Raw genomic sequence first — 15,134 nt, forward strand, 5'->3', positions numbered from 1 at the left:
CATGGCTCCCGTGCTGTACAGCTTCCTCCCTGCCTGACAGGTACATACTTATCGAGGACACACAGGAGCTTTTCCTTGAATAAGCTCCACATTTCTCATGTGCCTATCCCCTGCAGTTTCCTTCTCCATCCTATACCTTGCCTAATCGCATCATAATTGCCTTTCCCCCAGCTGTAACTCTTGCCCAGTGATAGACATCTATCCCTTTCTATCACTAAAGTAAACATAACAGAATTGTGATCGCAATCACCAAAGTGTTCACTATTTCCAAGTCTAATACCTTGCCGGGCTCATTACCCAGTACCAAATCTAATGTGGCCTCGCCCCTTGTTGGCCTGTCTACATACTGTGTCAGGAAGTCCTCCTGCATACACTGGATAAAAACTGACCCATCTATAGTACTCGTACTATAGTGTTCCCAGTCAATATTTGGAAAGTTGAAGTCCCCCATGACAACTACGCTGTCTCTCTCACTCCTATCGAGAATCATCTTTGCTATCCTTTCCTCTACATCTCTGGAACTTTTCGGAGGCCTATAGAAGACTCCCGACAGGTGACCTTTCCTGTTTCTAACTTAGCCCATACTACTTCAGTTGATGAGTCCCCAAACATCCTTTTTGCAACGTAATACTGTCCTTGACCAACAATGCCACACCTCCCCCTCTTTTACCGTCTTCTCTGTTCTTACTGAAACATCTAAATCCTGGAACCTGCAACAACCATTCCTGTTCCTGCTCTAACCATGTCTCCAAAATGGCCACAACATCGAAGTCCCAGGTACCAACCCATGCTGAAAATTCACCCACCTTATTCCGGATGCTCCTGGCATTAAAGTAGACACACTTCAAACCAACTTCTTGCTTGCCGGTGCCATCTTGCATCCTTGAAACCTGATTTCGGACCCCCCTACTCTCAACCTTTTCTATACTTGAACTACAATTTTGGTTCCCATCCCCCTGCTGGATTAGTTTAAACCCACCCCAATAGCCTTAGCGAATTTCCCCACCAGGATATTGCTACCCCTCTGGTTCAGATGAAGACCATCCTGCTTGTAGAGGTCCCACCTACCCCAGAAAGAACCCCAATTATCCAAGAATCCAAAACTATCCCTCCTGCACCATCCTTGTAGCCACATGTTCAACTCCTCTCTCTCTCTCTCTCTCTCTCTCTCTCTCCCTATTCCTCGCCTCACTAACACATGGCACAGGCAACAAACCAGAGACAACAACTCTGTTTGTCCTAGCTCTAAGCTTCCATCCTAGCTCCCTGAATTTCTGCCTTAAATCCCCATCTCTCTTCCTACCTATGTCGTGGGTGTCTATGTGGTGAAAATGTGTTACTGGTTAAAGCACAGCAGGTTAGGCAGCATCCAAGGTACAGGAAATTCGACGTTTCGGGCCAGAGCCCTTCATCAGGAAAGGGTGTCTATGTGGACAAGAACTTGGGGCTGCTTCCCCTCCCCCTTAAGGATCCCAAAAACACGATCAGAGACATCACGAACCCTGGCACCTGGGGGGGCAACACACCCAACCGTGAGTCTCTCTCGTCCCCACAGAACCGCCTATCTGTCCCCCTAACTATGGAGTTCTATTCCAATATTTCTAATAATTTGAGCAGTAGGCTATAGAGGCAAAATGGATTCATGTGTGGATTAAGGAACAGTGAAACATAATGAGTCATGGTGACTTTTCTTAAATCTCATTCAGTGTCAACTAGTCAACTAGCTTGATGGCTCTCAGTCTACCTTGGTAAAACAAAGCCTTCTTCTGATTCTTCTCACAGCCAAATACTAATTGTTGTGAATTTAACCTGGACACCATTAACTATATATATATATATATAGAATATTTATATATTTATTGACAATTCAGTTCCAACATTACCATCACTCTGTTCTTGTGGAGTAGGATCCAAGACCTGCCATCCGTCATAGCCAGGGGGAAGGTCAGGACGGGTCATCCATACTTCCAGCCAGCAATGGTAGTTCCTGTGTGAACCACGTGTTAATGTGAAACGATTACAGTAGAAGTACTCATCCTGATTCAGCAGGCCTACCGCAATGAGGATGCAGAAGTGCTAACAGTCATGTGTTGTCAAAATATTAACACTTGACCACTTGACACATCAAACAAGGAAGGGTGTCGACAACAGTGCTGAAGCCAGAGAATGGCTCTCTCTGATTCCAAAAGCAGAAAAGACCTCATATGTTATTTCCATCGGGGATAAGCCAAACTGTTTTGTTAATTGGGTGCTCATTAAATGCTCTCTTAAGAGTATGGAGTAGTCCATAGACTAGAAATCATGACAAAACAAGCAAAGGAAAGAGAAAAAGGTGATTGGTAAATAAATAAAGGTTTTCCAAAATAACAAAAGCGCAAATGGGACAATTCTATGGATAGTTGCACTAAATTTATGATTTTTGAGAACTGTCACACAGCCATGCATATATGTAATGCCCATGAACAGGCACTGAAAGGGAATACCTACCATACCATGTCTTTCTTTTTTGAAGGAATGCGCGAATAATCTTCACTGCTATAATACTGATCCACTTTGAGATTGCCATCAGTGTCATGAGCAGAAGAATAGTTTGTGATGCAACGACTCGGGATCCCCAAGCATCTGAGAACTGGAAAACCAAATGCAAGTACAGTGAGAAATATATCCATTTCCAACTGGCAATTCAAGGCACGGCCAAGTTCGTAAGTACTTATCAAACTTTCCCTATTAGTCACACACTACAGTCATTGCCAGTGAGCAACTCAGTCATAAAATTCAGGGAATTTTTGATCCCCAGTCTGAGAATTAGTTGGTGATTTCAGCTGAGGATACTACAGGTTTGTCTCAACAAGAGTGAAATTAAGGAAGGGAAGAAATAAGCCAAGAATGTGACCCTATATTGATATTCCTGGGCAGAAATTTACATTGAGTGTTGGGCTTGTCTGCCCGATGTCATAAAGCACTGGGGGCACATTAAATTAGTGCCTCTCAGTGGCAGGAAGTCCCACCCTCTGGGGTTATATCCAGTGTAATTGCCCAAACAGTGCCAGATCTCCATAGTGGTCACTGCTGGGACTGCAGATAAATCCATGAGCGATTAATCAGCCCCCTGACCCAAGGAGGTTGGGGGTATAGGGCATTGAGGGTTTTGCTGCCTTTGAGAGGGCCTGTAGATATGGATTTGAACATTTGTCTCAGTAGGAAGTCAGAGGGTTACTGTTTTCTGGGGCTGTGTCTCCAGAGGGCAAGTGGAACCCTCCAAAGATGAGACTCCACCTTCCCTCTATCCATTTTGAAAACTTTTGTAAAAGCAGATTGCCCAGTCCCACTCACCTGCCCTGGCCAATTTTGTTAAGGACAGTGTAACATTCGGGTTAACAGAGTTTCTTTATTAAAAGGTGCTCAATTGACCCTTAATTACAGATTGATGGTGCCGCCTGCCCAGCCCTTTATTATGTTGGAGAGCTTTGAGTGGGGGGGGGGGGGTGTAAGGTGGGGTGGGTATCCATGAAGCATCTTCCAGAGAGAGAAAGATCTGAGGCTGCCTCACAAAGATGTGTGGGAAACCTCACAGGATCTTACCTGTGCAAGCTACAGCAGCAAAGACCCAGCACTGCCCATATCGGACTTTCTCAGCTCCAGAACCACTCCACAGGCGCAAAATTGGGAGACTCCCAGTCCATCGGGTCGGGGCAATCCCATCAGCATAATTACCATCCCATCTTCCCAAAAGCACCCCTTTATCATCATTCGCATTCACCTCGGAGGATGAAAATGTAATAACTAGTTGTCTCTTCAGTAATAAAATGAACAAATATGCACACCATCTTCTGACAAAGAAAGGGTCTCTAAATGAAGGTGGGGCTTTATTAAGCAGATTTAATATACAAACCATTCTGACACAGAGGTAGTTTTAATAAAAGGAATCAGTTGTAGATTACATTTTATATTTTATTGACTTTAAGAATAGTGTGGTGCATTTTATCCATTAACAAAAAAGAGTTAAACTTGCTTATCCAGTACTGGGTACTATCTGAGGCCATCTTTTGATGTCGCCAGCCAGTCTCAGATTGTGTACAATGTGAAATACATGCCAAATATTAGCCAGACCATTTGGGATCATTAAAAGAAACCTTTTATACTTAAAGAGCTTGGATTCCTTCTTTCCAACAAATTTTCGTGGTGGTTGATGAATAGGAATAGCTTGTAAATTCTAGGAGTAAATAAAACAATCCTTACCTTATTTACAGCTGATCTTGCACATAGCTGACTGGCTACCTGGCTCGTTATTGGTACAAATAAGAGACAAACAAATCTCTGTGCGTCGTTTTTAATGAGTTATTTCATCTGTACTTTAAATTTAATGTTGTAAACAGGGTTAAAAGGAGTACACATTTTAGAGGAAGCCATCGGGTCAAAACCACAGACAAAACTATGCTTTCATTAGCTTCAAAAACAAGAATTATTAGGTTCACAATGATCCTATGCTACTGAATGGTGAGCCTACATTAACAATATTACAGATGCATTTCAGCCATGCCACTAAGAAGTGGTGACCATGGTGAAAAGGTACATTATAATGGGGATAAGGGAAAAAGTCCCACTTGAGGACTGAATGGCCAATGTTTAGGATTCAGTTAGTTTTCAATAATGATTTTTTAAAAATTTGTTTAAAAAGCAACCTCTGCTCCATTGTAGTTATTTGCTATGCAATTTCTGACAGGCAGTCACAAGCCCCAGGTCAAAAGTAAGATCACGGGTTTATGTTTTTATGGTTGTTTTTAGGGCTCAAACTAATGTAAACATAGGCTAATAAATGTCAAAATGCTTTAAGGTACAGCGTATTAACTCAAAAACACAGCTATGTTTTAAAATGGTTTAAGTTTTGTAACTTTGACTATGTATGTATTTTAGTTTTACATGGTGTGTTGTTGAGTTTTAATTTGTTTCAGGTACGAACAGTTAGTGAGTTACAGGTGTTGCTAAATTCCAGAATTTTTCAATGCATTAATTGGAACATGTGGGATGATGTTAAGTAACTGGAAAAAGTTGGGGGGGGGGGGGTCACATATACAAGCAAGAAAATTCATACATTTCTACACTGGTAGCGTGTTAACTCTGTAAAGATTGTGGAGTTGGCAAGCTATGAGGGTTAAGCTGTTACTAAAGGGTTGATCTTATAAAGTGATTGATATGTCAAAGAACAAATCAGGAGACAGCAGGAAGTGCTATCAGTAAGATGACCATTAAAGATACCAGTACCAAATTGGGCATACAGTGTAGTGTTTAGCTAATCTGAGAATGATTATGCTCTGTTCAAGCATTGGCAAACCAATTAAAGTTTACAATGTCTCTGATCATGCACAGAAGGTAGTGAATAGCAAAGGTTAGTCAGTGATTATCCTTCAGGGTTCGGTGCAGAAGAAGACTGAAGATAGGAGAGAACTTCTGTCAACAACAGATAACAAGAGGCACACACCCTGTCAATAAGTGCCACATTCTGGTGTCCTGAAGTGGATCAACTGAAAAATCACAGATTCACTTAGGGAAATGTCTTTTGCATTTGTTATGATGAACTTAATAATTTCTGTGAAACCTTTGAAAACATATTTGCATCAGGAACAGGTTTTGGAACTAATCAGGTAAACTTCTGGGTGGCTCAGCTAAATAGATTAAGTGTCAACTTATGACATCTTCCAAGATATGACAATGGGGAGCAACACGATTGGGAGAGATTCCTGAGCAGCCATGTGACGGAATAGAAATTGGTATCACTACCATCACTATCCATAACTCCAGGCTCCAACATGCATATAAAAGTGTAAAGTGTCACAGCAATGAGTGTGTTTTTGTGCGCATGTGCGTGTGTGTGTACATACACATGTGCTTCTTGGTTTGAATGTACTAACACACATACACAGACAAACATCGACTGCACCTGGAGGACCATCAACTCAATGAAAGACGCTCATTGGTATGCCCAAAACGTGTTGGTTTTCCAGAAGAAGGAATTGACCTTGAACGAGAGTTGCAGACTGGCACGTTCTAAGGTCCAGGACTACATGCTGAGCGACGCACTAAAGCTTGGGGCAGCTGCTGCCAAGACACAGTGGGGAAAGACCACTGTCTGCGGTCTTCCTGCTGAGGTTAGTTCAAGATCTGTTCAGTTCATGGACCCTCCTTGTGCCTCAAATGCATATAAATATAGTCTTGTATATGTAAGAGAGATTTTTGTTTGGATAGAGTCAAACTCCAGTGTTTGTTTGTTTCCTTGATATGCTATTGTACAGAACCAAATTATGTTTGTGACTATGTATATATACACAAAGACTTTTTTTTTATAAATAAAGTCTATTCTTGAAATACAAAAAACTGTTTAAGTGTGCTGCTTGGTTTGAATGAATCAGTAGGAGCCTATAGCAAAGGGTTTTCCCTGTACATCCATGGAGTAGATTGCAGGGCTATAATTCAGACCTCCCTTCAGGCAGAGAACTGAAGAAGAAATACTTCTTAAGGACATCTACATTAAAAAAAATTAGACATCTCCAAACTCACCATTGCGGTCACTATTCTGCTGACATATACAGGATCATTTCTCCTTGCAACATCAGCCAATGGATCTTTAAGAGCAGAGAGACTGTTGTCCAAAATTTGAAAGCAAATATCAATGACATCTTTTTCAAACTGTGAACAAATGACAAAAGATGGAACTATATCTTGGAAGAACACACTAAAAATGCATAAGAAGTGGTAGATGGATTGTGGAAAATTAAGAGGAAATATTACTTGTCCAAAATTCCATGGTAATGTGTAGATGTTGGTATATGAGCCATGATAGAGCAATCCATTCTCATTCAGAATATACTCCTGCAACAAGTCTTCGTCAGGCAGGTATACAGCATCCTCTGAGGGGATAGGAAACATCAATTCCAAACAATGCCACATTCATCCTTTTAGCTCTACTTCATTTGCACTTTATTTGCACTCAGCCAGCTCAATCACTTCTCTGTAGGAGACACTTAAACCAAACACAGCATTCCTGAGCTGAATGGCAGAAACATAGTAAGAATGTTTGGTTGAAGAATGGTCATCGAGCTGAAACATTTCCTCTATTTCATTTCTCTCTCCACAGATGCTCCAAGACCGCTGAGTCTTTACTGCATTCTCTACTCTTGTCGTAGGTTTTGAGAATTTGAACTAATTTGCTTTGACAATGAGTTCCTACAGTTATTAGCAGAATCAGCTGACAAGGGTACCTGTTGGGCGAAAGTGAGGAATGCTGATGCTGGAGATCAGAGTCAAGATTAGAGTGGTGCTGGAAAAGCACAGCAGGTCAGGCAGCATCCGAGGAGCAGGAAAATAGACGTTTTGGGCAGGAGTCCTTCATTAGGAAACCTGTTGGACCAGTACATTATTTACAAGAGCCTTACTCACGTGTTGAAGTGAGAAATACACTCCATCTTGTCTCTGTAAATACTTCCTAATTTGTTCTGGCCTTACAAATCTATGTTCTCTATATATCGTCCCTTCTTCCCCAACATTACCAGTGACAGAGCCTGCAGTCATTTCACTACACACACTCAAACTTCCTCCCTAAAATCTCTCAGTCAGACTGTGCTTGTTGTCTCCCTAAATCAAAATATTCCTTAAAACTGTCTCTTTTATCATGTTTTACAACTAGTTCTGCTATTTACTATTTTCTACCCCAACAGAGACCCATCCTCCACTTTGTTAAGTACCTTGGCGGGGGGGTTTGCCATTAGAAATGGGATACACAATTATAATTTGCTGTTGTTGCAGTTACACAGAATGCGCTAGCTTTTGCAAACGCTGCACATGTCCTTGTTTTAAGCTTTATAAAAACTGACTGAAATAACCAATTCCTCCTCAGGTTAGTAATAGCTTATTACCACTGCACTCAACATTGTATACTTATATTCAACAAATTTGTTGAATATTAAACAGTGTCATGAAATTCCTTCCCTTATTCAGGGTGCTCATTTCTAGCACTGATGAAGTAAAGATTTTATCATATCCAAAAATGGCAGAGTTGATGAAATTCACAGGATCTATGCCTGAATGACTTGCTAAGTTGCCATTCTACTCTAGTAATGGTAACTATTTACCACTGCATAAACACATGATAAGGAAATGCAATGTGGCGTTAGTATCATCGAGCTGGGCTTTAATGTCAAAGTTCACTGCAGGCCTGGAGTATGAAATTGCCAACAGTCAGGAAACAAGGCGGTTAAGTTGCTAGCGAGATATTTCTCACTGACAAACAGTAGACTATTCCACTGCTCTGTGTTGCATATATTCTCTGTATTAAAGATAGTTAAGTGAAAACTAGGTCATGGTCTTGGCATGACTACAGCGTTCTTTATCTAAATGAAATGTTTAGAATTTTTTTAGGAGAGCTGCAATATATGAAAGAGTGTGCTGTGCAAGTTTGATTGTGGGTACTTTTAGAATTTGGTATATATCGTGCAGACATTAAAGCTCTGTCTTATGGCGTACATGTGATTACCAAGACCATTTAACAGCACACAGTGAACACTACACTTAGATTCTCTGAAGGTACACACATAGGTGCCAAATAACTTAATTGCATAATTCTTCTCTCAGTGATTTCATCAGTGAAGCAAATAACAAAATACTCTTATGCAGTTCTACAAAAACTAAATACGCCTGCAAAATTTATGTTCCCACAGCAGTAGCAGCTACTCCTTATAGATAAGTAATAAGGTTTACAAATCTTATTTAGCAGAGTAGATTCAAAGAGTTGGGGCTCAGCATTTTAATGAAGCATTCATCTAGGAATGTGTTTGTGCAGTCTTTTTTAAATTGACCAGGCAAAACTCCAAAGCTGAGGTAATGTAATAAATGTCAGAACTGATACTCCAAAGGGTTGGCCTACAGAACAAAATGTTTTGGATGGATTTTGAACAGGAGATCAGTATAGTGAAATAACTTTTTGTCTTATAGATGTTATCTTTTTCAGATTTCCATCACTGCTGGATTGAGAAACAATACAGCCAAAGAATTTAGGAAAACAATCATGTATATGATCTGTTTGGATGCTTGTATGGTTAATGGATGAAAGGGAACTGATTGTATAATTGTCTGGTTGCCCATTTCTCAGCAACACTTCTTACTACTTCCAATTATATCGTATTTAATCATAGATTGGTAATTGATAACTTGATAAGTAGTTCTGAGAGTCAATTATCGTTTTGCCTGTAGAGCTTTATCGCCTAGCCCACAATGCCCACATTCCTCAACTGAATTTAAAAAACCTTGGAAGCATCGTCACTCCATAAACACAGCGTAGCAAAGGTTTAAATAATGTAATGGTTTCCTTTTTTTCTCATTGATGAACTCTCTCATTTGGAGGCTGTACCTTCTGTTATTGCTCCTAGGTTTGTTGTATGGGTTTGTATGAATCTGCTTCACTGAGCCTCAGCTATAAATCATTGTTTTACCCAATGATCCATCTCTCCATCTCTCTCTCTCTCTCAACCAGGTTGTTGGTTCAAGCCCTACTTAAGATTTAAGCACATCAACTACACTGAAAGTTTATTGTCAACGGGACTATCTTTCAAAGGTCCTGACTACCATCATTACCAAATGGATTACCTGATCATTGCCCATTGTGGCATTTTGCTACACACAAGCTGGTTTCGTTGGTTACTTCTAAAACAGTGACTATATCAGAGAGTATCACCTTGATTGTGAAATGCTTTGGCCATGTGAAAAGTCAAAATACATTTTCTTTTACTATTCACAATATCATTCCTAGAGGAAAGGGATATTTTATGAGCACAAATTCTTTAACATTCCTTTTAACTGGAACTGCTTCTCTCAAAGACCACACAGACACAGAGCACACTGAATGGAGCTGAACTGTGTGTTCTATTTCGAATCACCCCCAATACTTTCATATCATCTCCAACAGCCTTTCTTTTGTATTGAAAACTTTCTAGTTAAATATTGCCACTCCTTCCCTATTGTTGAGTTAAAATCCTGGAACTCCCTAGCTACATAGTGGGCTGTGCCTACACCACCTGGATTGCAGTAGTTCAAGAGGACAGCTCACAAACACCTTTTCCAGGGCAATTAGGGATTTGCAATAAAGCAGCCACAACCACATCCCTTGACTGAATAAAAAAACAATGAAGTCAGAGGTTTTCAAAGAGAGATAGATTTCTATAAGATTATTAGGTTTATTTTCATTTAGAGAAAGTACTATTCTATACTGTAAGAGCAATGATTTGAGGGTGCTGCACCTTTCCTTTGCCTGGTTAACATGGACTTTGACAAATTAAGTTCAGTCTTATTGGGTGGGTGTCTGGAGAAATCCATGAGAATATATTGACATGAAAAGTCATTTCCTCATTGCACATTATGAACCAGGCCAGATCTCCTCAAAACATTTCAAGAAATTAGCCCGGACCCTAACATTGCTAGTTGTTTTAAGCAGGTGTAAGTGGATATTCCAGGAGCGATGCAGCTGGTTAAACAACTTAGTTTTAAACAAATCAGAATTTATTTGCAAGATTACCAAATGAAACACAAACAAAAGAGAACAGAATACAGAATAACTTAGCCTATCCCAATTTAGTGATGCTGTTCCAAATTCCTATAACAATCCCCACAAACACCCGTTGGCAGAACGTGGGTAAAATCAAACACAGGGTCTAACAGGAGAGATGTCAGAGAGAGGGAGGATCAGCATGGACCTGCCCCTTTGAGACCAGCAGCTTCACATCTGACTGACTGCTTTCAATGAACAGTCAGATTGCTAAAACCAACTCAAACCAAACCATAGAAGAGCTGAGCTGGGAGAACTGGCCACTCCTCTTTCACTGTACAAGTGTTTTTCAAAAAATCTTAAAAGAAACTCAATAGCTAAACCCAGATTTTTTAGAATCCTGTTTTTACAACCTCTCTTAAATAAAAAGGCATAAACAGCATAGTTTTGTTAAAGGAGCCATATCATCCCCATCTCAGAAAGTTTCAATGTATTTGAAGTTGCCTTTAGAAGGGAAAATTAAACTGGTACATAATTAAAACACGACTTGTACATTTAGCACAGGAGTATTCCTCAGGAGATACACATTGCCATTACAAATATATCTATTAAAAGATGCATGTCCTCTCAGCCATTTATTTACCTTGACACCAGGGGTTGAAGAGTAGGTGAAAATCTCCTGCTGTGATCTGTTGAATGGATGCACCTCCACTCGGGTAAAGGACCAGGTAGATTTGATAGTGGCCAGTGCAGGCATTTGGTGGACTCTGGACAGCCAGGTGAACATATCCTGGAGTTGCCTGGAGACGGAATGTCCATTTGCCCCTCTTCAGCTTAGAGTGCAGTACTTGAATTCGAGTCCCATCTGCTTCTGATGGGGCAGGCCCTGTATTGATGGTTACATATCTCAACCGAAGCACACTTCCAACCTAATCACCTCCCTCAGAAAATAGAACGGGAGGGAACAATGAATACTGAACCTTAATCCAACCCAGATATTCAAGAGTCAACCCAAATAACCATTCCAAACTAATTCAAGATTCACTTTATATATAGGGCACACATGTATTTTGACTTGAAAACAACAAATGCTGGTGATCACAGCAGGTTCTTTGGAGAGAGACCAAGCTAACATTTCAAGTCTAGATGACTCTTCATCAGACCTGAACTGAAATGTGGGAGGGTTTATACTATAGTTTGGGGCAGGGTGGTGGGATGTGAAGTGCTGGAGAAGAAAGAATGTTGATAGTTCAGATTAAGTGATCGGAATGTGAGAATGGCAGAACAATAGTGTGTCTGACTGCCAAACAGGGAAGAACAGACTGTTCCACTGGAATGGGGGGGAATGGGAGAGAGGACATGGAGACAGAGAATATAACATGTAAAGCTAAAAGAAAGGGATGGATTAGGAGTGGGTTCACAATTTGAAAGTGTTGAACTCAATATTAAATCCAGAAGGCTGCTAAGTGCCTGTTCTGAAGATGACATGTTGGTTCTCTAGTGTGTGCCGTGATTCATTGGAGCATCACAGCATGCTGAGGGGACAGTGAGCATGCAAGCTGGACTCTGTTAAAATGAGAGGTGACAGGAATGTCTGAGTCCTACTTGCATACAGACCAGAGGTTTTCTGCAAAGTGGCCACCCAGCCTGCGTTTGGTTTCTCCAATGTAGAGGTGAAAACAATGATTGCAGATGCTGGAAAACAGATTCTAGATTAGAGTGGTGCTGGAAAAGCACAGCAGTTCAGGCAGCATCCCAGGAGCAGGAAAATCGACATTTCAGGCAAACCTCTATTCCTGATGAAGGGCTTTTGCCTGAAATGTCGATTTTCCTGCTCTTCGGATGCTGCCTGAACTGCTGTGCGTTTCCAGCACCACTCTAATCTCCAATGTAGAGTAGGCCACATTGGGTGCAGACAATACAATACATAAGATTGGAGGAGGTACAAGTGAAATGCTGTTTCACCTAGAAAGACTGTTTAGGCCCTTAGATGGTGAGCAAGGAGATGATGAAGGGGCAGGTGTTGCACCTTCTGTGGTTACTTGGGAAGGTGGCCGAGGGAAGGGAGGTTGTAGTGGTTGATGAATGGACTAGGGTGACCCAGAGGGAACCATTCCTGTGAAATGCAGATGGGGGGAGTGAGGGGGAGATGTGAATGGTGATGGCGTTCTGCTGGAGTTGTCTGAAATGGCAATAATGGTCCTTTGAGTGTGGAGGCTGGTAGGATGAAAAGTGAAGACAAGCTTGAAACCGAAAGCGGGATGTGTGCTGTTCTGGCGGAGTCTTAAACCGAGCGAGTCCGGACGAGTTAACCTCAGCACAAACCTGTGTGCACAAACATTGCCAGCTGGTCTCCACCCTCCAGGTATGCCTGCTCTTTAAACTCCACACGGAGGCGGAATTCCTGTCCCCTCCGGACTAGGAGCCTGTCCTTCTCAATCTCGATGGTGTGATGCTCGGTGTTGTTGGTCTCACACTGCATGTCCACCGCCCCCAAGTACATGTCTGCAATCGGAAAATAGCCAATGCTTTCATTTATATCTAGCTACAGGCATGTGGACATTGCCACCCCATGTAAGTCTTATTCTTTGCTTTAGAAAGAATTGTTGCCAATTTTAAATCAACTATTATTAAATCGATTTACAAATGATATATTTAGGCACATTTAATTTTATTCTAGGCGTGGTAATTAAGTCTTACCGTTTGTTGCCATATTTGAGCTGCCTTCACTGTACAGAAATGAAGATCTGCTCTTGCTGTTCCAGTCTGCTGTTCGCGTGGCAAAACGCTATAGATTGATGTCCATTAACATCATATGTTCAATCTCCATGCGTTAAACTTGGATCTCCAGTTCCAACGTCGTCAGAATATATATCCATCAGTTCCACTGGTACCAAAGGAGCTACAGCAAACACGAACTACCTGATTGGCTAACACAGGAATTCCCACAGGAGCAAGAAAAAAGCCAGGCAATTTCACTCCTCCCCAGCTCCATTCAAAGTCAACACTGGGAGCCAGTAATATTAGGATAAAGCAGCATGCAGAAAGATAGCATTGAGCTACACACACAGACACAGAGGAGTGTTGATGGGCTGGGGGATGTTTACACTCCAGCTATGCTAGGAAACTGACTGAACCACTCTCCCACTTACTACAGGAATAGCTGCACTGTGCTCTACAGGCTGTTCGCCTGGCCATACAAACATGAACTGCCCCCGCAGGACCATCAACTCGGTGAAAGATGCCCTTTGAAGTGCCCGAAACTTGGCCTTCCAGTGTGAAGAGTTGACTTCAGCCTGGCACATTCCAAGGTCCCGCATGCTGAGGGAATAAAATACTAAAACTTGGGACAGCTGCCACCAAGGCACAGTGGGGAAAGACCACTGTCTGAGGTCTTTCAGCCTAAGTATAAAGAGGAGAAAGTGAGGTCTGCAGATGCTGGAGATCAGAGCTGAAAATGTGTTGCTGGAAAAGCGCAGCAGGTCAGGCAGCATCCAAGGAACAGGAAATTCCTGATGAAGGGTTTATGCCCGAAACGTCGAATTTCCTGTTCCTTGGATGCTGCCTGACCTGCTGCGCTTTTCCAGCAACACATTTTCAGCTAAGTATAAAGAGGGCCCATTCAGTGGTCAGATTCTCTCATTGTCTCAAAATAAATAGGGTTTCTTGCATAAGTTGAAAATGTCTTTGGTTTTACAACTGCAGAGAAGCTGTGGGAAATGTTTTGCTAATTTCTCTCAAAGATTGTATAGAATTGATTTAGAACATTGAAATGTACTTGTAGGTGATTTTTAAAAATTATATATTTTTGACAATGGAAAACCACTCACCCTCACCTGAAACAGACATTGCCAGATGGAAAAAGAGATTAACTCCTTATCCTGACACATTGTCCATTAAATCACATAGGATTCACAATGAGCCAAGAGTAAATAAATGTCAGCTTCATACTGGGCAACATTTCAACTGTGGTCAACAAATCTCCCCAGTGGATAGTGTTGTTGTGGGGGTTAAGGAGGGGAATGCTGAAAGGACATAAAATAGCCAGTCTCGCTTTTGACTTTTCACTGCAGTGGGAAATCAGAACAATGACTTAACTGTGTTTACATTGAAACCACTTCACTGCAACTGTGAAGCTGATGGGTGGATACACCCTAACTGTACACAGCTTGACGAATCTGAGCGACACCACAGGAAGGAATGAGTAGCTGTAGATTGCTCAGACTATCGATCTGGAATTGCTACACTGCTCGGATAGCAGGATTGTCTCTATGGGTCTGAAATGTTGTTAGCCTTTTCGGGAATAAAAAGTCATTCAGTCTTTCATTCCGGTAAATTGACTGCAGAAACAGAGAGATGAGAAATATCCCAGCCAGCCAATAATGCTGCTTTAAAAATCTCTGCTCTCACTCTTATCATTCAAAGAGAGTAAAAATTAAAACACACTTGACTTTGCGACATTATTCTCAGTATGCTTGACTTTATTAGTTCCAGTTCACACTCTTGATCATCTCATATTTTCAAAGCGGCCAAATGGATAATAAATAACATTTTGGAAATGGAAGACACAGTTCTGTTTGGTAGAATAAAATTTATTAATCTT

The 15,134-nt window shown here is 41.3% G+C and overlaps 1 protein-coding gene across 1 annotated transcript in view; it reads right to left on the minus strand.

Moving 5' to 3' along the window:
• Positions 1-13,329, minus strand: part of tgm2l (transglutaminase 2, like) — a 32,473-nt gene extending 19,144 nt beyond the window's left edge. The window contains exons 1-8 of the mRNA XM_060837767.1: positions 13,232-13,329; positions 12,857-13,036; positions 11,175-11,417; positions 6,787-6,905; positions 6,556-6,684; positions 3,583-3,760; positions 2,488-2,629; positions 1,884-1,987 (exon numbers count right to left, since the gene is read on the minus strand). Of these exons, the coding sequence (XP_060693750.1) occupies positions 1,884-1,987; positions 2,488-2,629; positions 3,583-3,760; positions 6,556-6,684; positions 6,787-6,905; positions 11,175-11,417; positions 12,857-13,036; positions 13,232-13,244 (1,108 nt within the window). The 5' untranslated portion in view covers positions 13,245-13,329. The remainder of the gene's footprint in view (positions 1-1,883; positions 1,988-2,487; positions 2,630-3,582; positions 3,761-6,555; positions 6,685-6,786; positions 6,906-11,174; positions 11,418-12,856; positions 13,037-13,231) is intronic.
• Positions 13,330-15,134: the final 1,805 nt, after the last annotated feature.

The sequence above is a fragment of the Hemiscyllium ocellatum genome, chromosome 17, assembly GCF_020745735.1.
Source record: "Hemiscyllium ocellatum isolate sHemOce1 chromosome 17, sHemOce1.pat.X.cur, whole genome shotgun sequence".
Taxonomy (NCBI): domain Eukaryota; kingdom Metazoa; phylum Chordata; class Chondrichthyes; order Orectolobiformes; family Hemiscylliidae; genus Hemiscyllium; species Hemiscyllium ocellatum.